General features: G+C 58.3%; 1 protein-coding gene across 3 annotated transcripts in view; it reads right to left on the bottom strand.

The window, feature by feature from the left end:
- Positions 1-328: 328 nt before the first annotated feature.
- The window catches only part of ARHGEF17 (Rho guanine nucleotide exchange factor 17), a 39,463-nt gene continuing 17,968 nt past the window's right edge, over positions 329-21,823 (bottom strand). Inside the window, exons 1-21 of one of the 3 annotated variants that reach the window (XM_086615185.1) lie at positions 15,579-15,737; positions 12,414-12,491; positions 9,999-10,181; positions 9,491-9,607; positions 9,088-9,180; positions 8,143-8,319; positions 7,823-7,873; positions 6,897-7,006; positions 6,693-6,778; positions 6,445-6,563; positions 5,756-5,969; positions 5,587-5,660; positions 5,272-5,465; positions 4,929-5,179; positions 4,337-4,583; positions 4,168-4,254; positions 3,993-4,060; positions 3,482-3,630; positions 3,209-3,383; positions 1,745-1,987; positions 329-519 (exon numbers count right to left, since the gene is read on the bottom strand). In XM_086615185.1, the coding sequence (XP_086471311.1) occupies positions 329-519; positions 1,745-1,987; positions 3,209-3,383; positions 3,482-3,630; positions 3,993-4,060; positions 4,168-4,254; positions 4,337-4,583; positions 4,929-5,179; positions 5,272-5,465; positions 5,587-5,660; positions 5,756-5,969; positions 6,445-6,563; positions 6,693-6,778; positions 6,897-7,006; positions 7,823-7,873; positions 8,143-8,319; positions 9,088-9,180; positions 9,491-9,607; positions 9,999-10,181; positions 12,414-12,491; positions 15,579-15,737 (3,066 nt within the window). Of the gene's footprint in view, positions 520-1,744; positions 1,988-3,208; positions 3,384-3,481; positions 3,631-3,992; positions 4,061-4,167; positions 4,255-4,336; positions 4,584-4,928; positions 5,180-5,271; positions 5,466-5,586; positions 5,661-5,734; positions 5,970-6,444; positions 6,564-6,692; positions 6,779-6,896; positions 7,007-7,822; positions 7,874-8,142; positions 8,320-9,087; positions 9,181-9,490; positions 9,608-9,998; positions 10,182-12,413; positions 12,492-15,578; positions 15,738-21,823 lie in introns of those variants that run through there. The other 2 variants (XM_086615170.1, XM_086615178.1) reach the window with 2 other exon arrangements.

The following is a 21,823-nucleotide window of genomic DNA, read 5'->3' as shown; positions in this document are numbered from 1 at the left end:
GTCCCCAGGGATGCTCATTAACGCCTTCCTCCTTCGTTAGCGCCTTCCCAAGCCAAGGCATCCCCCCCCGCCCCACCACCCGCCATCTTCTCCATGCCCCCCCCTTCCCAGTCCAGTGCGGTGGCCGGGGGGACAACGGGGGGACCTGGGGCTCATCCCCCCCCCAACCCCGAGCACACAGAGAGCAGCCAGGTTGGAGATGAGAGGCGCTGGGGTGGGGGTGGCGGCGGGGAGGGGGGTGTCGGGACCTCCTCCCTCTGCATATAGGGGGGTCAGCACCCCCCTTCTTCGCCGGGATGGCCCCGGTGGGGGGGTGGTCCGCAGCCTTTCACGCTCTCCAGAGGAGGAGGTGGTTGGTGCTGTCATCCCGGCCCACCGTCTCGCTGCTGCTGGTCAGGCGGAAATCCTCGTAGCCGTCCCCCCCGCTGATCACCAGCATCTTGGGTTTGGAGAGGGCGAGGGCGGGGGCGCGGGGGCGCGATGGGTCGCGTTTCTCTGCCTCGCTCGGCTTCTCGGCCCCTGCCAAGAGCAGAAGCTCAACGTGTTGTCGGATGGCCCCCACCAGCATCATCCCCCCAGCATCATTCCACCAGCATCATCCTACCAGCATAATCCCAGCAGCCTCCCAGCATCATCCCACCAGCATCATCTCACCAACATCATCTCACCAGCACCATCCCAGCATCCTCCCACCAGCACCATCCCAGCATCCTCCCACCAGCACCATCCCAGCATCACCCTTCCACCGGCATCCACCCAGTATCATCCCACCAGCATCATACCACCAACATCATCCATCCCAGCATCCACCCGGTATCATCCTACCAGCATCATCCCACCAGCACCCTTCCACCAGCACTACCCAGCATCATCCTTCCACCAGCATCCTCCCAGCACCAGCCCAACAGCATCATCCCACCAGCACCATCCCACCAGCATCATCCTGGCATTCACTCAGCATCGTCCCACCAGCATCATCCCAGCACTTACCCATCATCATCCCACCAGCATCACCCTAGTGTCCACCCAGTATCATCCTAACAGCATCATCGCACCAGCATCATCCCAACAGCATCATCTCACCAGCACCACCCCCGCATCCTCCCACCAGCACCATCCCAGCATCTTCCCACCAGCCCCATCCCAGCATCATCCTCTCACCAGTGTCCTCCCAGCATCATCCCACCAGCATCATCCCACCAATATCATCTCACCAGCATCATCCCAGCATCCTCCCACCAGCGTCCCCTGAACGTCACCACCACTTTCCCACGTGCCACGCTGTGGCCCCACAAAACTCCTCCCACCCCCAAGTAGCCCCTCACACCGGACATTAGCCCCCCTTACCCCCCATATTAGCCCCTCCCACCCAATTTACCACCACCACCATCACCACCTTCTCCCCATCCCACCCCGACCTCAGAGCTGGGCTGGCTGAGACTCAGCGCTTGGCTTTCCAATGACTTTTCCCCATGGGAATTGGGGTCTCCCAGGGAAATCTGGGGTCACTCAAGGGACCCCAGAAGCCCTGGGGGGACGATTTAGCACCAAATTTCCCCTCCCTTCAATTTTCCTCCCCGAATTTTAACGAGGCAAGGATGGAGCGGAGACTCCGATCACCACGTTCCAAGCCTACTCTTGGTGGTCCACCACCAGGACCAGCATTCCCAGCTCCATAAAAAACATCCAACCCCCCTCAAAGCGGGTCGGGATTGGCCCCCCCCTCCCATATAATCCCACCTACCCGCCTCCCTCGGCAACGGGAAGAGGACGTCGAAGCCGTCGGGCAGCTCGATGGCGGTGAGGAAACGGACGTGGCCGGTGTGACCTTGGGACAAGCCCACCAGCGTCGGGGCCGCCTTGGCCGAGACGGCGAGGGTCAGCACCACGCCGGCGCTGGTCCCGATCCACAGCAAGTCCTTGCAGGCCAGGAGAGCCGTGATCCGCAGGCAGGCTGCCTTGTGCTGCCGGATAATGGCGTCCGAGCCTGTTGGGTATGGAATCATGGAATGGGTTGGGTTGGAAGGGACCTCCAAGATCATCCAGTTCCAACCCCTCTGCCATGGGCAGGGACACCTTCCACTACACCAGGTTGCCCAAAGCCTCATCCAGCCTGGCCTGGAACACTTCCAGGGATGGGTGTCCCGTTATGACACAAGGTCAGGTCGACAGAGATGAGGATGAGGCACCCTTGGGTGCTGCTGGATTGAGCTGCCTGATTTCCCCGCAGGAAAATGCAGTTTCTCAGGGGCTGCCCTACTCCCACATGGGATTTCGACGCCAGCCACGGGATTCCCTGTTACTTTGTGGGGATTACGCAGCTGTCATGGGGTTTCCCTATTTCCACATGGGATTATGAAGCCACCCAGGGGCTGCCCTATTTATTACCCCTTGGGATTATGCAGCTGTCCCAAGGGCTGCCCTATTTCTACATGGGATTACACACATGCCCAGAGGTTGCCCTATTTCCATGTGGGATTATGCAGCTGCCCCGGAGCTGCATAATCCCACATGGATTATGGCCACATATTCCCACATGGAATATGGCTGCATATTCTAGCGTGGGATTATGCAGCCACCCAGGTGCTGCTTTATTCCTCTGTGGCATTATGACACCATCCAGGGGATTCCCTATTAGCCCGTGGGATTATGCATCTGACCAGGGGATGCCTGATTTCTGCACGGGATTATGCACATGCCCAGGGGATGCCCTATTCCTGCACGGGATTATGCAGCCACCCAGGGGCTGCCTTTATTACTGCGTGGGATTATGCAGCCGCCCAGAGGCTGCCTTATTCCTGCATGGGATTGGGAAGCCATCCAGGGGATGCCTGATTCCTGTGTGAGATTATTCATCTTCCCAGGGGCTGCCTTATTCCTGCATGGGATTATGAAGCCATCCAGGCGATTCCCTATTACCTTGTAGGATTATGTTGATGCCCAAGGTGCTTCCCTGTTTCCACATGGGATTATCCACCCATCCAGGGGCCACCCTGTTTCCCCAGGGGATTACGCAACCGCCTAACACCAAGGACCAACCCCACAAGCGTGACAAGTCAGGTTTTCCTTCCCGGAAACCGGTCGGGATGCAGGAGATTATTCCATTTCCCATCGCTGGATGTTCCTGAGCGTTGTGTTTTCGAGGGAGATGATGGGCACCCACCCACCACGGGCACCCATGGGTGACGCCAGTGACCCGGGGACTTACCGGCGAGCATCTTGTGCACCGGGGGGGTGATGTCCGCTTCGGCCAACTGCTCGTAGCTGGTGGGGTGGTACAGCCGGACCTGGGCGCTGCTCTGCAGTGCCACCCACACGCCGCTCCCCGCGCCCACCATGCAGGTGACGCTGCGCCCGCCGTCCTGTCCCACCTGGAGCGCGTGCTGCGGGCAACAGAGTCACAGCGAGACCACCGGTGCCACCACCGATGCCCGGCCGACCAGTTCCCCCCCCGCCACCTCCCACCGGCGCCCGGCGGTACCTCTTGCGCCAACGTGGTGGGGTTGAGGACGATGACCCGGTTTTGGCAGCCGCACCACAGCTTCCCTGCCACCGCCACCATCTTGGTGATGGGGCTCCCCGGCGAGCCCAGGGACAAGGACTTGGAGTTCTGAGGGTCCCAGAAGCGACCTGTGAGGATGGTGGGAGTGGGGTGGGTAGTTAAAGCATTCCCCAAAAAAACCTATCTTGGCCTGGCCGGTGGGATGCGGTAGCTGGAGATGCCCATCTCTAGGTGCTCCATTAGAGGGAACACGAGCTGATGTCCCCAAGGGATGCCAGCGATGGGCAAGGACTGGGAGGAGGACACCTGGCTCCAATTTTGAGGTCTTCAGCATCCCTTGAGGAATGCCTCTTCCCATGGAGGTAGAGAAGCCACCAGCACCCTGAGCATCCCTCCCTGGGGGGCTGCCCAAGCCACCCACCCAACAGCCACCGCTTTGGGGCTGGGTTTAACCCCCCAACACCCTCCGACGGCCCCGATCCAGCCTCACCTGCCTCCCGCTGGTACGCAACGAGCTCCCCGTTGGCCAACGACACGAAAACCTGGTTATCCAGGTACCTGTGGGGAGAAAAATCCTTCAAGAACCGGTCACAGAGCCTCGCTTGGCCACCCCAAACCACCCCACTGTGGACATCCCAGAGTCGAGAATCTTCTTCCCCGCTTACAAGATGCACATGACGGCGGCGGCGTGTTGCATCTTCATGCTGTTCTTCCTGTTACGGATGTTGTCCGAGGATTGGTAGACGTGGATGCTACGGGAGAAGAGCAAAGCTTGAGGTTCACCTGGGATCGGGGTCCACCCCACCTATGTGTCCTCCTGTCCTGGGGACGTACCAGCCGTCCTCGGTGCCCAACCACATGGAGCTTTGATGGGCTTCAGGGTCAAGGCTGAGAAGGTCCTCCAGGCTGCCTCGGGTGAAGGAGCCACGGCTGGAGCGGCGCAGAGCTCGCCCGTCCGTGGGGCTCTCGCCGTGGCGGTTTTGGCCGTAGGTGCCAGTGATGGGCATGAAGCCGGGTTCTTGCTCTTCCTCTGAGCTCGTCATCTCCGCTGTCGCCTCCTTACAGCTCGTGATCTCTTCATCTGTGGAGAAGGAGGAAGAGGGGGAAGGAATGGGTCAGACCAGGACCACCCGACACCCACCGAAGTGATGGGGAAGAGACCATGGATCGCCTTGTGATGTCAAGCCCGAGGAAGGACACAAGGATGCTGAGCCCCAAAACCCACCAGCTTTTACCCCAAGCCACCAGCCCCATCCCAGCACCACCACGTTGGGCTGATGCTCCCCAATATCACTTTTTCCTGGGATTTCCTTGGCTCAGAAGCCTCCACCTGCAGATTTCTCCGAGGAACGCAAGGCAGAGTGGCCAAAACGATGGAGCTGCCCATCGTTTTGGGGCAAAAAAGTAGGGGCTGGGGAGGACTCACTGCCGAAGCTGGAGGAGATGGTGGAGTGGCTGGCTTGGCTCTGCAGCGTCCCCGAGGGACTGGGCGAGGACTCGTCGTCCGTGTCGTCGCTATCGAAGGGCACCAACTCCCTGTTGCCACCGTCCACCGGCTCCGAGAGCTCCAGCGACGAGCCCGAGATGGAGATGTGGAGGCACGGCTGGGGCCCCGCGTCCTCCGCCTGCGCCGCCGCCGGCTCCGAGGAAGGGCTGCCCACCGGCTCGGCACGCTCCCTGCCGTGACCAAGGGAAGGAGGGGAGGAAAGAAGCAGCTCCAGCATCGCCCCGTGCCCACCGGCTCCGTGCCGCCCGTGGGAACGTCCTACCTATAGGTGCGCTTGAGCCCGGGCACGGAGGCGATGCAGAGGATCCTGGCGGAGCAGACGGCGATGCACGCTTCCACCGTCGGCTCCTTCCGGATGCTGAGCAGGCAAACCTGCCCCACGTAACCATCGCTGTTGCAAACCCAAACCTCGTGGGAGCTCTCCGGGTTTCCGTGGCTCGGAGAAGCGCAAGAAAACTGCCGAGGAGGAAAAGGTGGGATGAGGCAGGGTCGTTCGGGAAGGACGCAAGAGCTCTCGGCATCCGGCGGCAAGGCCACCAGCGCTCCCGTGGGATGCTCAGACCCAACTGCCAAGTACCTGCATCCCGCTCCGTGTCTTCATGATGGGGATGGCCTTGAGGAATTCCGGGTCCAGGCAGTTTTTACTGGAAGCTGGGAAAATCAAATCAGAGGATGAAGAAGCGATGGAGGGAGAGGGGTCTACTGAAGTCCACCACCGCGTCCACCTCCCCAGGCCTTGTTGTTACCCAGCTTCTTCTTGGCGTCCTCGAAGGCTTGCTCAAAGCCGATCCGGGCATCGGGGTTGGGGAACTCAAAGATGAAGGACTCAGTGCCGTCGGATTTGGTGGTGCTGAGCTCCACCTTGTTGGGGGGGAAGGCCATGCTGAAGGACAGGGATTGCTTCTCCGCCAGCTCCCGGTGGATGGCGGCCATCAGGTCCTTGATCACATCATCCAGGCTCTGGGGATGGGGACAATGCTTCAGCTCCTGGGCACGAGTCATCACCAGCCATGGGCATGATGATGTCCCGTTCATCCCTGAGCATCCTTCAGAGGCTTCCCCAGCCTCACTGTGGTTTTGGGGCTGGTGGCATCTGGACCCTTTGAGGACACTCATAGCCACCAGCCCTTCCACAGGTTCTCCCTCCCACTGAGGACATCCCAGTCTGTCCCATGGGGAAGGTGTCCAGCCAGGAGACAGCACCAGAGCCACCATGTGATGTTGCCCCCATCCATCCATCCATCCATCCCTCACCACCCTCTGGAGGCCACCCCAATATCAATGTAGTTTTAGAGTTGGTGGTATCTAGGCCCTTTGAGGCCACTCATGACCACCAGCCCTTCCACAGGCTCTCCCTCCCACTGAGGATATCCTGGGTGGTCCCACAGAGCATCTGTCCAACCAGGGGACAGCACTAGGGCCATCATCCCCATACCTGGTGGGGGAAGCTGAGGGTCTCCGACAGCTTGCTGACTTGCCCCAACGTGCTGAGGTCTTCATCCAGGCGACAGATGCTTTTCTGGATGCTTTCCCGGTTGGTGGCTTGCGAGGCACCTGCGTGGGGACATGCATGCGGCGTTAACCCCTTCCTCCCCGGCGCCACACAGGAGAACCTTCTCTCCGCACCAGCTGGAGACAAACGCTGGCTTTTGGGGTGGGAAACTCCAGCAGGGAGTGACGGACCTTTGACGATGTCCACGTCCTCCAGCGGCAGCTTCCAGAGCAGTTTGTACTTGCTGGCCGTGTCGATCACGCTGGCTGCCGTGTACCTGCGAGGTCAGGGGAGATGGCTGAGCTGCACCCATGTCCCCAGCACCCTAAAGCCAGGTCAACCCTGAGGACATGGCTTAGTCCTGGTGGGTGACCCCCAGGCCTGGTGGTACTCACAGGCTCATGGAGCTGCGGCGGAGGGAGCCCGACTTGCGCTTCAGCGTGGTGCACACCAGCAGGTCCGTGAAGAGGAAGAAGGAGCGGTCCTTCTTCCCACCCACCGCCTTCTGCAGAGCAGTGGGAGACACCAAGGGGTTAACGCCCGACCATCATGCTGCTGGTGCTGGGGGTGGTCCCTGCCTCAGTTTCCCCATGCAGGGAGGATGCAGGGAGGGACGGGTCCCACGCCAACATCTGCATGGGGACTGGCTGTGTGCTCACAAGGATCAAAGGGGACATGGGTGCGATGGCCATGTGGGCAAAGCCACAGGGCACCACTCACGAGGAACTACCAGGGCCATGCGAATGCCAAGCATGGGCTCACCAGGGCCTCCACGGTCCCCACCTCCAGCCTCCCTGTCCACCCCTGGCCTGGGGCTGCTGTGGGCTCTCCTGGCCGCTCCTGAACCCATCTTAGCTTTCCACAGGCACTTGGGGAATTTTATATTGTCTCCATCCCTCTGTCATCCATCCATACATCCATCTATCTATCCATCTATCCATCCATTCATCTTCCATCCATCCATCCATCCATCCATCTTCCATTCATCTTCCATCCATCCATCTATCTATCCATCTATCCATCCATTCATCTCCATCTTCCATCCATCCATCCATCCATCCATCCATCCATCCATCTTCCATTCATCTTCCTTCCATCCATCCATCCATCCATCCATCCATCCATCCATCCATCCATCCATCCACCTGTCCATCCATCCATCCTTCCATCCAACTGTCCATCCTTCCATCCATCCATCCACGGCCTCCCATGGGCACACAGCCACCCCATGACCCTCAGTCACAGTCTCCCACTGCCCTGTCCAGCGCATAGTGCCACAGCCCTGCTGGGGACAAAGGACAAGGGACCATTCCACTCTTACCACTTCCACCACCATCTCCTGACGCAGGAACCTGCGGAGCGGGGCCTGGAGCTGTTGGGACAAGGAAGCTTGTGAGCAGGAAACTCTGGGGAGGACCCTCACAGGCTTTGTCCCTGCAGCCCCCACACCCCACCAGCTCAGATCTGGCACCTTCGCCACTTCCCAAACAACCCCCAAGGAGCACACCGAGGCCAAGTGATGATGGGGAAAGAAGGACCCGGAGGAGAAAACAAGTGGCCCAGTCTGGGGTGACACAGAACGAGCCAAAATGGTTGCATTTTGGGGAGAAGACTAACCCCATGTAAGACCCCCATACATACGTCCTCCATCCCTTCGATGTGGGACTCGATCTCCTGCACGATCCGGGCGTTCCTCTCCACCTCCTCCGCGCTCTTCATGCCCTTGTTGATCCTCTCGGCCACTTGCTTGATGTTGCGCTGGGCATCGATGAGGAAGGGGTGGTCAGGGTGGTCTTCTGGTGTGTGCTTCAGGAGGTCCTACCACAAAGACACAGCCGGGATGTCACCGTGGGCAAAATCTGGGCACTGGAGATGCCATGACACCCCCCAAGCTAAGTCCCCACTGTGCCACTGGCTGCTGGGGGTAGAAACCAACCCCAGGCAGGAAAGGTTTTGCAAAGAAACGAAGCCTTGAGCTTTGGCCACCACCAGCCTGGTCTTTGGCCATCTCTGAAGAGACCACCAGCTCCTGAGAGCACGTCATCACCTTCCATGGACACCTGAAATTTATCTTTGGAAGTGTTCAAAGTGAGGTTGGATGGGGTTTTGAGCAACCCGGTGTAGTGGAAGGTGTCCCTGCCCATGGCAGGGGGGTTGGTCTAGATGATCTTTGAAGGTCCCTTCCAACTCAAACCATTTTGTGATTCTATGAAAGCGCATTCCCACCAGCCTCAGTGCCAGGGAAAGTGACCGTGGTACAGGGAAACTGAGGCACAGAAGGGGTAGCAGTGTGACTGGTCCCAAAAAGGCACTGCTATGTCCAACCTTCCAGCAGAAAGGTAGAGTGGAAAGGGACCGCACATCCATAGGGACATGCCAGAGGGGACAGCGGGGTGACAGGGTGCCCACCCCCAGGAGGGCAGAGCCACACACATGCCCGGGGACACCAACTTTGTGTGAAGGGATGGCAAAAGGGGCTGGGAGAGACGTGAGACCCCCTAAAAGCTCCTGTTACGTGGAGGTGAGGAGGAGCTGTGGTCTCACCAGCTCCTGGCATGGCACAGACGCCCTCCTGCCCGCACCCACCTTCACCAGCAGCTCGTATCGTGGGATCCTCTGCACCGGCTTGATCATCAGGTCGGACAGAGCCTGCTTCTCCTTGTTCTCCCGCATGCTTTGCTGCAAAACACCGAGGGGAGACAAGGATGGGCCCGTTAGGTGGGACACAGCAGGTGCCACCAGCCCAGAACCTGCAGCAATGCTCGTTTTTGGGAGAAACGACTCCTTTTTACACCACCCGGAGTGACTCCGGTTCATCCCAACCTGGTCTCTTCGCAACAAAACCAAGAAGAAGGTGCGGGGAAAAATCCCAGTCGGACCATAGGTGACCAACTTACTCCCACGAACCCTCATCCAGCCCCACCAGCAGCCTTGCAGGTGGCTCTGGACCTTGGCCAACATCTTAATGGGGAGAAGAACCAGGACCCACCTCCAGGAACTTCATGAACGCCGGCCGAGCTTCCTTGGCCATCCTGACGGCATCCTTGGCGTTGAGGAAGTTATCGATGTAGGCGGAGTAGATGTTCACCAGCACGTCCTTGGAGAACTGGGAGGGGAAAAAAAGCGGATAGGTCCAGCACGGATACGTTGGGCAAGTCTGGAAGAAGCTGCCCCAAGGGTTAATCGTGGCTCTGGGCTGGCGCGGGCAGGACTCGCCCACGCGCCCCCCTCGATTTTTCAGCCCTGACATTTCTGCTCCGGAGAACGGAGCTGCAGACCCGGCCGGTCGCCCCAGCGCCCCGCCGTTACGCTAAGCAGACGGCGGGCCTGGAGATCGTCTCCTGTTCTCCGTCCCAGGCGTGTTTGGACCATCCTTTAATCACTCCCCTGCCTCCTGCTCCGAAACTTCTCCTGCTGGAGCCGTGCCCAAGCGCGGGCACGCCTGGGTTCCCCGGAGAGGCTGGTGGTGGGGGGGAACCCACCCCGCGAGGACCTACCGACTGCACGAGGAGGTCGCCCACTTTCTGCTTCTCGTGCCAGTTCTGCACGCAGTCGTGGATCTGCTCCAGGAACTGCTCGTGGTGCTCCAGCAGCTCGGGGATCTGGTCGAAGATCTCATCCACCAGCGACGGGTCACACAACAGCGAGTTCTCCGGCTGCTTCAGCGGCTTCATGTAACCCTGCGGGGAACCGAAGGCATCAAGGTCCCCATGGATTTCTTCTCCCACCCCCTCAATATAAATTTTTCAACCTCTGTAAATACGGGGACCGGTGGCATCCTGCAGCAGGGGGTTCCCCCAGTGAACGTTGGGTCACGGCCTCGAGAGGCTCCAAACCTTTGCTGTCATGAGCCTTCATCCCTCCATCTGCTCCAGAGCCTGACCCAGCTGGAGAATCACATCACCATGACCCTGGGATCCAAAAGCCGGGGAGTTCCCAGTTGGATTCAAGGTGTTTGGGACCAGGAGGAGCTGGAGTGAGCAGGGTGGAGGCACCGGGTCAAGCCCTGGGCCACCAAGCAACGGCCAACGAGCAATGCTGAGGGTCAGGAGGCAAAGTGGGACAAGAGCAGGTCCTCTGCACGGCCAGGTGAGCAGCTCTGTTACAAAACCGCTTTCCCCCCGCCGTGGGGCAGAGCTGCGGAGGGGAGCGGTGCCCCCAGGAAAAGGAGAGCTGGATTTGTAAGGGATGATGGATGATGAAGGTCTTCTCAGGCCTTGCCTCCTCCTCAGCCCGACCAGTACAGGATGCTGGTGTCCTTCAGGACGTCAGGAGGACCATGGAGTTGAGCAGTGAGGATAGGACCCATCTCAAGTTGCTTCAGACATCTCCATCCAAGCTGGCGAGGGAAGAGACATCCCCGAAGGACGAGATTCCCCAGGATGATGGTGGGTATCTTGTGAAGACTCAAGTTGGAAGGGCCAAATCCTTCCTGAGGCTCATAACTTGCCCTACTGTGGCCAACACCTCCAGTGGGTGCTGGGCTGGGCTGTGCCATGTATCCCACCCACTATGAAAGTGGGGAAGTGAGGACCAGATGGTGAAGAAGAGTACAGAGACCGCCCCTGCCTTGGCACATGAGGAGCTTGTTTGTGCACCATCTGGCCTGGCTGGAAGATGATGCTCCAAGGTGGTCCCTATCCTTCGTAGCCACTATATTACGTGCTACTGGGCTACGTCATGGATCCAAGCGCCTTGTCCCAGCGAAGCGAGGGAGCTGGAGATGTCCGGAGCCTGTGATTCCCCTCCAGAAAGCCAGGTTCCCCTGGATGCACCATGCCAGGACATGTCGCATGGGCAAGAGCTCACGCATTAATGCTCTGGGACTCCCACCCGTGTCCAACCAGTCCTTCCAGTGGGGAACCGGTGAGCCCCAGCATGGCTGTCCTCTCTCCAACCAGCCTCCTGGCCTACCTCAGAGGAGGACACAGCCCTGAGGACAGCCTCTGTCCATGCCAAGACCAGCAGGGTCGCCACCCAACCCCAAACCCTGTACAGCTTCCTCCAAAATAAGCCCCAGACCCAGGGTCCTCTCACCCCTCCAAGCCAACATCTGCACTAGAAGCAGCCTCGAAAGGTCCATCCCTTCTGCAGCAACATCTGGCAGAGCACATCTGGATCCACCACGAAGGCAACCTCGTAGGGGATTTATTGGGAAAGCTGGGTGTTGGGATGATGGGTTCCCTGTGCCCTCATGGACATGCCCAGTAGATGTCCTACGGGCACTGCTCTGTATGGAGCAGAGCAGAGCTCTGAATTGTTGGTGGGTCCACCTGCAGCGATGTGGTTGGACAAACCACACCTCCGCCAGAGTGACCTAGTGTCTCCAGGGCGTTGACCAACCATTAACTTTCTGAAACACCTTCATTAACATCTGAAACGTGGGGTGGACCCTCCGGCCAAGCTTCTCCAGGGGGGTTGTAACCAGCTCAGTAAAAAAAAGGAGGAGAGAAAAACCCTTGGCCCATGACTGCAGGTGATGACGCTGAGCAGAAAACAGGGGGACATGGGAAAGGGGGGTGTCAAGGATCCTCCATCATGGGATGGCCATCAGCAACGCACCAGGAGACGGGGTGCAACACGAGGAAGAGCTTTTGAGGGGCAAGCACAAGGAAGGGACTTGAGGACACGATACCCACCAGGTGACAACCCACCAGGAACATGACGGGCTTGGTTTGGGGGACAGAAGTGACCCCCAAACCCCGTTCTTGACACTATCATCACGCCGTTCCCACCTCCGGTCCTGCTTTCCCCAACATCCCCGCTGCCACCCGTCCCCCAACCCATCCCTGTGCCACACAGAGCACCCACAGCCGTGGGTCCACCTCGGGGTCCCGGGGACGGTGACGAGGAAGGGCCGGTGACGCCACGCCGCCGTTCGGGGTGCCACGTCACCGGCCGGGCCGCCTTACCTGCATCAAGGTGCGCAAGGACTCCACGTAGGACTGCTCCGTGTCCAGCAGCGTCATGATGACGTGTTTCCTCATGTCCTACCCCCGGGGTTGGAAAGAAAAGACAAAAGTTGAGTTTTTTTGGGGGGGACGCGACGGAGGGGAACGCCGCGGCGGGTGGCGGCGTCGGCGCGGGGGCTCGGCGGGGAGGGCGAACGCCGGAGGAACCCGCCTGGCGTCCAGCTCCCCTCCGCTCCCTCTCCACCCCGATGGAGGAATCCGGGAGGATTAGGAAGTACATGACACCGAGCGCTCAGAGACGCCTGGTTTCCTCCTCGGCCGCGTCAGGAGCCCGCCCTGGCTCTCACAGCCCTACATGGGTCGGTCCCGACGCCCTCCGTCTCTCCGGCAGCTCCACTCGGAGCGGTCCCGTAGGAATTCGCTTCCCGCCCGGCACCCTGGGCACCCCCAGAGCTGGGCTGTGGCCCCGCAGGACGGGGAGGAATGGGGTGGTGGGGGGCACAGGGAGGTGATGGCGTGGGATGGTCTTCCAGTCTTGGGTAGTAGGTGGGTCCGGGGTCTTCTCGGTTGTGGGGCTTGGAGGACCCCCTGGCACGCAGCCCTCAGCTCAGCCTGGGGGTGAGATGCTCCAGAGCCTGGAGTGTGAGACACCCACAAAAGTTTTGGGTGCAGAGAAGCTGCAGAGGCCCTGGTGCAATGACACCCCAAAAGTTTTGGGTGCAGAGATGCTCCAGAGACTCTGGAGCAATGACACCCCTGAAGTCTTGGGTGCAGAGATGCTCCAGAGACCCTGGGTGCAATGACACCCCAAAAATTTTGGGTGCAGAAATGTTCCAAAGGCCATGAGTGCTGAGACACCTCAAAAGTCTTGGATGCAGAGATGCTCCAGAGACCCTGGTGCAATGACACCCCTAAAGTCTTGGATGCAGAGATGCTCCAGAAACCCTGGTGCAATGACACCCCAAAAGTCTCGGATGCAGAGATGCTCCAGAGACCCTGGTGCAATGACACCCCAAAAGTTTTGGGTGCAGAGATGCTGCAGAGGCCCTGGTGCAATGACACCCCAAAAGTTTTGGGTGCAGAGATGCTCCAAAGGCCATGAGTGCTGAGAAACCTCAGAAGTTTTGGGTGCAGCAATGGTCCAAGGGCTCTGGGTTCGGAGATATCCCAAAAGTTGTGGTTGTGGAGATGCTTCAAAGGGCCTGGGCATGAGACACCCCAAATATCTGGGGTGCAGGGACTCTCCAGAGATGCAAAGATACCCCAAATTTTTTGGTGCCAAGATGCTCTGGAGACACCGTGGGTACAATGGTAACCCGAAAGTTTTTGGTGTGGAGATGTTCCAAAGGTCCTGGGTGTGTGAAGCCCCAAAATTTTTTGGTGCTGAGGTGCTCCAAGGGTCCTGGGTACAGAGATACCCCAAAAGTTTTGGTTGTGGAGGTGCTCCATATGACCTGGGTGCGAGAAGCCCCAAAAGTCTTGGGGAAAGGAGATGCTCCAAGGCGCGGAGTACGGAGACACTGCAATGGTCTTGTTCATGGAGACCATCCAAAGGCCCTGGGTGCAGAGACACCCCAAGCTGTGGGTGGGAGACACCCCAAAGTCCCTTGGGCCTTGGACACCTCCAAGGCCATGGGTATAGAGATGCCCCAAAGCCCCTCGGTGTGGAGATGCTCCAAAGAACCTGGGCACAGAGACACTCTGTGTCCCATTAATGGAGACACCCCAAAGGCCATGGGTGCAAGGACACCCTGAATGCTGTAGGTGCACAGACATCCCAAAATCCCTGTGGACAAGGACCCTCCAAGGGTCCTGGGTGCTGGATCACCCCAACAACCCTGGGTGCAGCGATGCCACCAACAGCCCTGGATGCAGAGATGTCCCACCTGGTCACCACAACATGTTGGGACCAGGTTCCCCCAATCTGCTGCCGCTACGGGGTTGCTGGAGCCACCAAAGCCCCATGTGCCCCATCTCCTCATGGGATGAGCCCGTTCCTGGCGGGTTCCAGAGCACCGCAAAGCCACCCTGCAACCACAGAAGGAAGCCTCAACCCAACCATCCCCACCACGGGTGGAGGCCACCATCTCCCTGGCGATCCCTGGGGAGCAACTGGGAGGGATCCTCGCCAGATCCTTGTGATCAGAGCCGTGCCTCAGTTTCCCCACTCACCCACCGAGCTGACACCAGCCTTTTCAGTCAAGGAAGGAGGAAAACAGCCTCGAGCCAAATATTACGGTGACGGGTCAAAGCCTCCCCAGGAAATCTGCCCCCCCCAAAAAAAAACCCATATTGATTCCGGGGGTCCTGTCGGCTGAGACCTCCCCTCCTTGTTACAGCCCCAAGTTTATTAACGCTCTCACCGCCGGATTAAGTTGTAATTCTGAGTCTGACCACCCCCCCGCTCCAACTCTGCCTCAGTTTCCCCAACCCTCCGCACCACACACCGCACCGGCCGCTGGGGTTTTGCAGCCACGGGGAGATGCAGGATGAGGCCCAGCCATTTTTTTCTCCCCACCGTTATGGCAGCGGTATTATCCTGGTGGGGGGGTTGGAAAATTCCCGCTGGGATGAGCTTCATCCCGGCATGACAACGCAGGACCCGGGTGCGGGCAGGATGCGCCCCATGGCATCCCTCCCCCCAGCAAAGCCTCCCCCCAGGGTGGGGGGGTGATGTCGCTTCAGTCTCCGTCCGCTCTCCCTGGGGACCTCCCACCCACTCCGGCCTCATCCCACCTCCCCCACCACACTCAGCACCCTCAGGATCCGCCCCCACCATGACAGGAATCGGGGCATTTCCCCACCAGCCGTGGTGTAAATCAGGAATTGGGAGGGGGGGGGGGGAGGGGGGAGTAGGGGGGGTTGACAGCCATGGTTGCCCGCCCCCGCCCCACTTCCAGTTCCCCCTGTCTGGGTGGGAGAGGAGGATGAGGATGAGGAGGATGAGGATGAGGATGAGGATGAGGATGAGGATGAGGATGAGGATGAGGATGCAGGCGCCGTTGCCACGGCAATCCCGGTCCAGACCCTGGCTCCCGCTGGGCGCACACGTGGCCAAACATGACGCACCCATGCAACCCCCCCCACCCCCATATCCCCCCTCTCCCACCTCCCCCATCCCCCCAGCCCCAACCCCCCCCCATAACTCCCCCCTTCTCCCATCACCTCGGCACCGCCGCGCGTGCCGCAGCCCTTCTCCGGCGGCTCTTCGGCCGCTCCGCCGAGCCCGGAGGCGGCGAAGGCCGCGTCGATGCCGTCGCCGATGTCTCGCATGTCCTCCAGCGCGATGGTGAACTGCGCCAGAGTCCTCACCATCTGCAGCATGCGGGTCCCGGGGTGGCAGTTGAGGGGGGGGGGAGGGGGGGAAGAGCGGTCCGTCCCAAGGAATTGGAAAGATTCTCTCTATGTCGAGAGGTACGTATGGATAGAGGGGGAGATGATATATCGCCAGGTTCTCCGGTTGAAAGAGCCGGAACGCTGCGCCGGGATGCAGCGAGGAGGGAAGATGTGATAAATATAATCGAGGAGCTCTTGCTATCGATCAGGTCCTGCCTCTCTATAACGTAGCGAGAGATATAAATAGAATTTAGAGATATAAAAATATAGATCGAAAGGCCTCCGGCTGCAGGATGCGTGCGCCTGCGTCCGTGGCGGCACGCGGGGTCCCCCGGCTCCGGTTGCTACCGGGAGCCGGGAGGCAGAGCCGTGCCCACACACGCGCGCGGATGCGGGCAGGGCCGGATCCTGCCAGAGGGATTGGTGCTGGAGATGCTTCAACCCGAGGAGGATGCTGGGCGGGTGGGGGGGGGGGTGGGAACGGTGCAAAGATGATGCTGGATTAGGGGTGCTGAGCATCTTTAGGGTCTCCATCCTGCATCATCTTGGGGTGAGGGGGGGAACCTTAAACCTAGATAGGGAAACTGAGGCACGGAGTAAGCTTGCACCCCACCGACGTTGTTCTTCGCTCGCTGGGTGCTGCACCCTGCCTGCATCCGGCCCTGCTTCGTTAATTCAATCTAATTAGCCCGCTCGCCCCGTTGCCATGGCAACGGCGTGCAGCCTCCCATTGCAGCCAGTAAATTTCCTCTTGGTAATGAGGATGATGAGCATCTTCACCCCTGGGAGGGTGTGAGGGGGGGGTCAGGGGGAGGCTACGCACCCATCCTGCCCCCCACCCCCAGCACCCTCCCAGGGGCGCGTGGCAGAGAACGGCCAACTCGGTGCATATAATGGGGGGAGGGTGCAGCAGCCTTAATTACACCCCCCTCGCCAGGGTGAGGGAGGACGGACGCGCAGCACCCGCCGTGGGCACGATGGGTGCCAGCGCTGCACCCGCTGCGGCTAATTGCGTTCGGGGTAACGAGGCTGCGTGCAAAGGTGGTGGCTCCACTGATTCTTTCTGCAGCACCACGGTCCTTCCAGACCCATTTCTGTTGCAATCCTGGAGCCGTTTGGTTTGCAATCCCACATCCATTTGGGGTTGCAATCCTGGTCCCATCTGGGTTGCAATCCTGGTTTCATCTGGGTTGCATTCCCCGGCTCATTTGGGTTCCAATCCCAGATCCATCTGGATTGTAACCCCAAACCCCTTCGTGTTGTAATCCCAGATCCATCTGGGTTGGAATCCTGGGCCCATTTGTGTTGCAATCCCAAACCCACCTGGTTGCAATCCCAGATCCACCTGGGTTGCATTTCTGGACCCGCCTGGGTTGCAATCCCAGACTCACTCAGTTTGCAATCCTGGGTCCTTTTGGGTTCCAATCCCAGACCTATCCAGGTTGCAATCCCAGACCGGTTTGGGCTGCAACCCTGGGCCCATCTGCATTGCAATCCTAGACCCATCTGGGTTGCAGTCCTGGGTATGTCTCCATTGCAACACTGGGCCCATCTGGTTGCAATCCCAGACCCATCTGGTTGCAATCCTAGACGCATTAGGGATGTAACTCTGGACCCATCTGCGTTGCAATCCCAGACTCACTCAGTTTGCAATTCTGGGTCCATCTGGGTTGCAATCCCGGGCTCATTTGGGTTGCAATTCCTGATCCATCTGGGTTTCAACCCCAAACCCATTCCTGTTGCAATCCCAGATCCCTCTGGGTTGCAGTCCTGGGTCTGTCTCCATTGCAATCCCGGGCTCATTTGCGTTGCAATCCCAGACTTGTTTGGTTGCAATCCTGGCCCCATCTGGGTTGCAATCCCAGATCCACTCGGTTTGCAATCCTAGGCCCATCTGGGTTGCATTCCCAGGCTCATTTGGGTTCCAATCCCAGATCCATCTGGGTTGCAATCCCAAACCCATTCGTGTTGCAATCCCAGATGCATCAGGGCTGCAACTCCAGGCCCATCAGGGTTGCAATCCCAGTCTCAATCCTGGGTCTGTTTCCATTGCAATCCTGGATTTATCTGGGTTGCAATCCCAGATCCACTAGGTTTGCAATCCTGGGTCCATCTGGGTTGCAATCCCAGGCTTATTTGGGATCCAAAACTGACCCATCTGGGTTGCAATCCCAAACCCACTCCTGTTGCAATTCCCGATCCCTCTGGGATGCAATCCTGGGTCTGTCTGCATTGCAATCCCAGGCACATATGGGTTTCAATCCCAGACCCATCTGGTTGCAATCCTGGACCCATCTGGGGTGCAAACCCAGATCCACTAGGTTTGCAATCCTGGGTCCATCTGGGCTGCAATCCCAGGCTAATTTGGGTTCCAAAAATGATCCATCTGGGCTTCAACCCCAAACCCATTCCTGTTGCAATCCCAGATCTCTCTGGGTTGCAGTCCTGGATCTGTCTCCATTGCAATCCTGGGCTCATTTGCGTTGCAATCCCAGACTCGTTTGGTTGCAATCCTGGTCCCATCTGGGTTGCAGGTTTGGACCTGTCTGGGTTGCAATCCCAGACCCACTCAGTTTGCAATCCTAGGCCCATCTGGGTTGCATTCCCAGGCTCATTTGGGTTCCAATCCCAGATCCATCTGGGTTGCAATCCCAAACCCATTCGTGTTGCAATCCCAGACATACCTGGTTGCAATCCTGGGTCCATCACCATTGCAATCCCACGTTTATCTGGGTTGCAATCCCAAACCCACCTGGTTGCAATCCTGGGCCCATCTGTGTTGCAATTCCAGGCTCATTTGGGTTCCAATCCCCGCTCCATCCAGGTTGCAATCCCAAACCCACTCCCCCTGCAGCCCCTGCCTCATCTCCATCCCGACTCCAGCCCCAGCCCACCTACGCCGCCGCGACACCCTTGACCCCTCCCGTGGGATCGCTTGTCCCCGACGGGGTGACCAAGGGGACCCCTCCATCTGCAGAACCTCCTTCCCCAACCTCCCTTGAGCCCATCCCTTCGTTCAAGCCCATGAGTGGATTCTCTGATGTCTACTATGAAGGTTGAGCTTTTCCTCAACGGCTATAAAAACCTTTTTCCAACCCACTCAACCTCTTTGGACGTTATCAAGGAGGAAGGATGGATGGAGAAGGGTTAAGCCCATCACTGCCCAGACCGGAGAAGGAGCCAGGCTGGATCCCGCTGGGCACGGAGGGGCCCAACCGAGGTTATCTCACCCGTCACCCAGGAAAGAATAAACCGGAGCGACGCCGCTCGGCCCCGGCAGCCTCCGAGCCCGGACCCCCCCTGTGAGCGGCCCGCGGCCCACAGGAAATTCCTGGGAGTGTTTGGCCACTCCGACAGCACTGCCTATTTTTAGGGGCCGTCTAAAATATGAGCCGGTTATTTTTAGCAGCGCGGCTCTTTGTAAACACCTTTCGATTCCCTTTCGGATCAGCCTTTATTTATTTATAATTTTTGTTGGCCAACCTGAGGGTTTCCTCCTCCCCCCCCCAAAAAAGAACCTCCAAACCCTCCCAGGAAAAACATCTCAGTCCCTTGGGATGGAGCCAAGAGGCTCATCCCTCATCCCCTATATTGGTTATACTGGCACCTTGAGGATGATCCCGATAATTTTTAATCAAAAAATCCAGGTGAAAATCCATTTTTTTTGCTATTTTTTTTTTTTTTTTGGTGTAGCGATGCAGGAGGAGCTTGAGCATCCGTGAGGATTTTAAAACTTCAAATATAAAATCAAGGACTCAGCGAATCCTACCCTGCCCCTACCCCCCCCTGCAAACAAAGAGGTATCGAGGGAGGAAAGTCCTAAAAACTTTGTTGGTTTTTTTTTAAAAAATATAGGATTTTAGGGAAAAGGGAGAGCAGGGATGTACATCCACGAGGAATCCCACCCATCGCAGCAACTGATGGCCGGGCTGAGACCGTGCAAGCTTCGGTGCACGTAACGGCGCCGCTCGCAGCCCCTTTGTGCTGTCACCACCTGGCTGGGATGCCAAAAATCCCATCCCATGGGAAGGGGAGGGATCTCCGTATTCCCGGATATGCCGTTTCACCCCAAAATTCCCTTCCCAGAGCGGCGTTTCTCCGAGCTCAGCAGTGTAACGAGTTGTGCCAGGGCTCAGCCATACCCTGGCTGAGCCGTAGCGGGGGTTTCGTCCCTGAAACGTCACTTTGGGGTGAAAAAATGTGATTTTAGGAAAAAGCTTGAGGGTTTTGGACTGTTTTGGGAGCAGGATTTGTCGCTCGGGGCCTTCCCAGCTCCTCCCTCCCACAGCTGCCGAAGGAGGAGCCAGCCCTGCTTCGAGTAAAATGATACCCGCCCCCTCCAAAACGTGCCAAAAATTTTAAGAATAAATAAATATCAGTCAGTTTTCCCCCCCCTTATGGTTTGTACCCGATGCCTGGCACTGCTACGGGGGGGGGAGGGTGGGGGAGTGGTGGATTCTCTAGGGTCTAGTAGTAGGGTTGTGCTAGGAGCAGCCTGAATCTCGGCACCTCCTCGAGCCCTCCATTCCCAGTTTGGAAGAAACTGGGATTGTAGGAGGGGGAAAACTGGGATTGCTTCACCTTTTCTTTCCCTTGTTGCTTCTTCCCGAGGCAGATCCCACTAGAGGGAGCTGGGACATAGTGGGATCTCCTGCCCCAGGGAGCCTGCAGTGCCTGGCAAACTCTCAGGCTTAATGATTTTAACGCACCCTTGGGTTTATTTCTACCAAAAAACCTGGGGAAAAAAATAAATAAAAGGTTTGGAAAGAAAACTGGATCCGCTTCTGTCCGTCCCAACGCAACAAGCGAACGGCTCCGTGGCAAACGGCATCATCCCGACACGGCAAACTTGCTCGTGCGGCCAGAAAAGCCGCTGGCTGGCACCATCATCCAAAATAGGATGATGTTATTACACTCCATCCCGGTATTTCCTCGGTTTCTAGCAGGAAAATTGCTTGGAAAAAGAATAAATAAGTCACGTTTTCTCCTCTGGGGCTGTCTTTGAGCAGGAGGTTTGATTGGGTTTTGTAGGGTTTTCCAGGCTAAACCCATCCAACATCAGCCTCGGGATCAACGATGCTCAGCCGTATGTCCCACCCAGCTCTGTGCCACACGGCGGAGGGATGGCAGCCACCAGACAGGAGAAGACCTCGCTTTGCTCGGTGCTGGCCACTGGCATCCCCGGTACCAGTCACTGCCATCCCTGGTACCAGTCAACTCCATCCCTGGTACCAGTCACTGCCATCCCTGGTACCAGTCAACTCCATCCCTGGTACCAGTCACTACTATCCCTGAATAGATGTCATCTCAGCCTCTGGTATCTGTCACCTCCATCGCTGGGCACCAGTAACCACATCCCTGGGCACTAGCCACTGCCACCCCAGGGTACCAGTATCTCCATCCATGGTACCAGTTCCCCTGATCCCTGGGTACCAGTCACCTCCTTTCTGGGGCATGTCACCTCATCCCTGGGTACCAGTCACCTCCATTCCTGCTACCAGGCACTGCCATCCCTGGGAACAAATCACCTCCATCCCTGGTAGCATCCACCTCCATCCCTGGTACCAATCACATCCATCCTTGGGTACCAGCCACCTCTATCTTTGGGTGCCAGTCACCTCCTTCCTGGAGCATGTCACCATGTTCCCAGGTACCAGCCACATCCAGCCTTGGTACCAGCCACCTCCATCCCTGGGTACCAGTCATCTTCACCACTGATACCAGCCACCATCATCCTTGGGCACCAGTCACCTCCTTCCTGAAGCATGTCACCTCATCCCTGGATACCAACCACCACAATCCCTGAGTACAAGTCACCTCCTCTCCAGGGCATGTCACCCCATCCCTGGGCACCAACCACATCCATCCTTGAGTACCAGTTGCCTCCACCACTGATACCAGCCACCACCATCCCTGGGTACCAGTCACATCCTTCCTGGAGCATGTCACCCCATCTCTGGGTTCCAGTCACTGCCATCCCTAGGTACCAACCACCACCACCCCTGAGTACCAGCCACCTCCTTCCCAGGGAATGTCACCTCATCCCTGGGAACCAATCGCCTCCATCCCTGGGC

Source organism: Tauraco erythrolophus, chromosome 1 (genome assembly GCF_009769465.1).
Source record: "Tauraco erythrolophus isolate bTauEry1 chromosome 1, bTauEry1.pri, whole genome shotgun sequence".
NCBI lineage: Eukaryota > Metazoa > Chordata > Aves > Musophagiformes > Musophagidae > Tauraco > Tauraco erythrolophus.
Note: the sequence above shows the minus strand (reverse complement) of the source record. Positions and strands in the feature narration are given on the sequence as shown.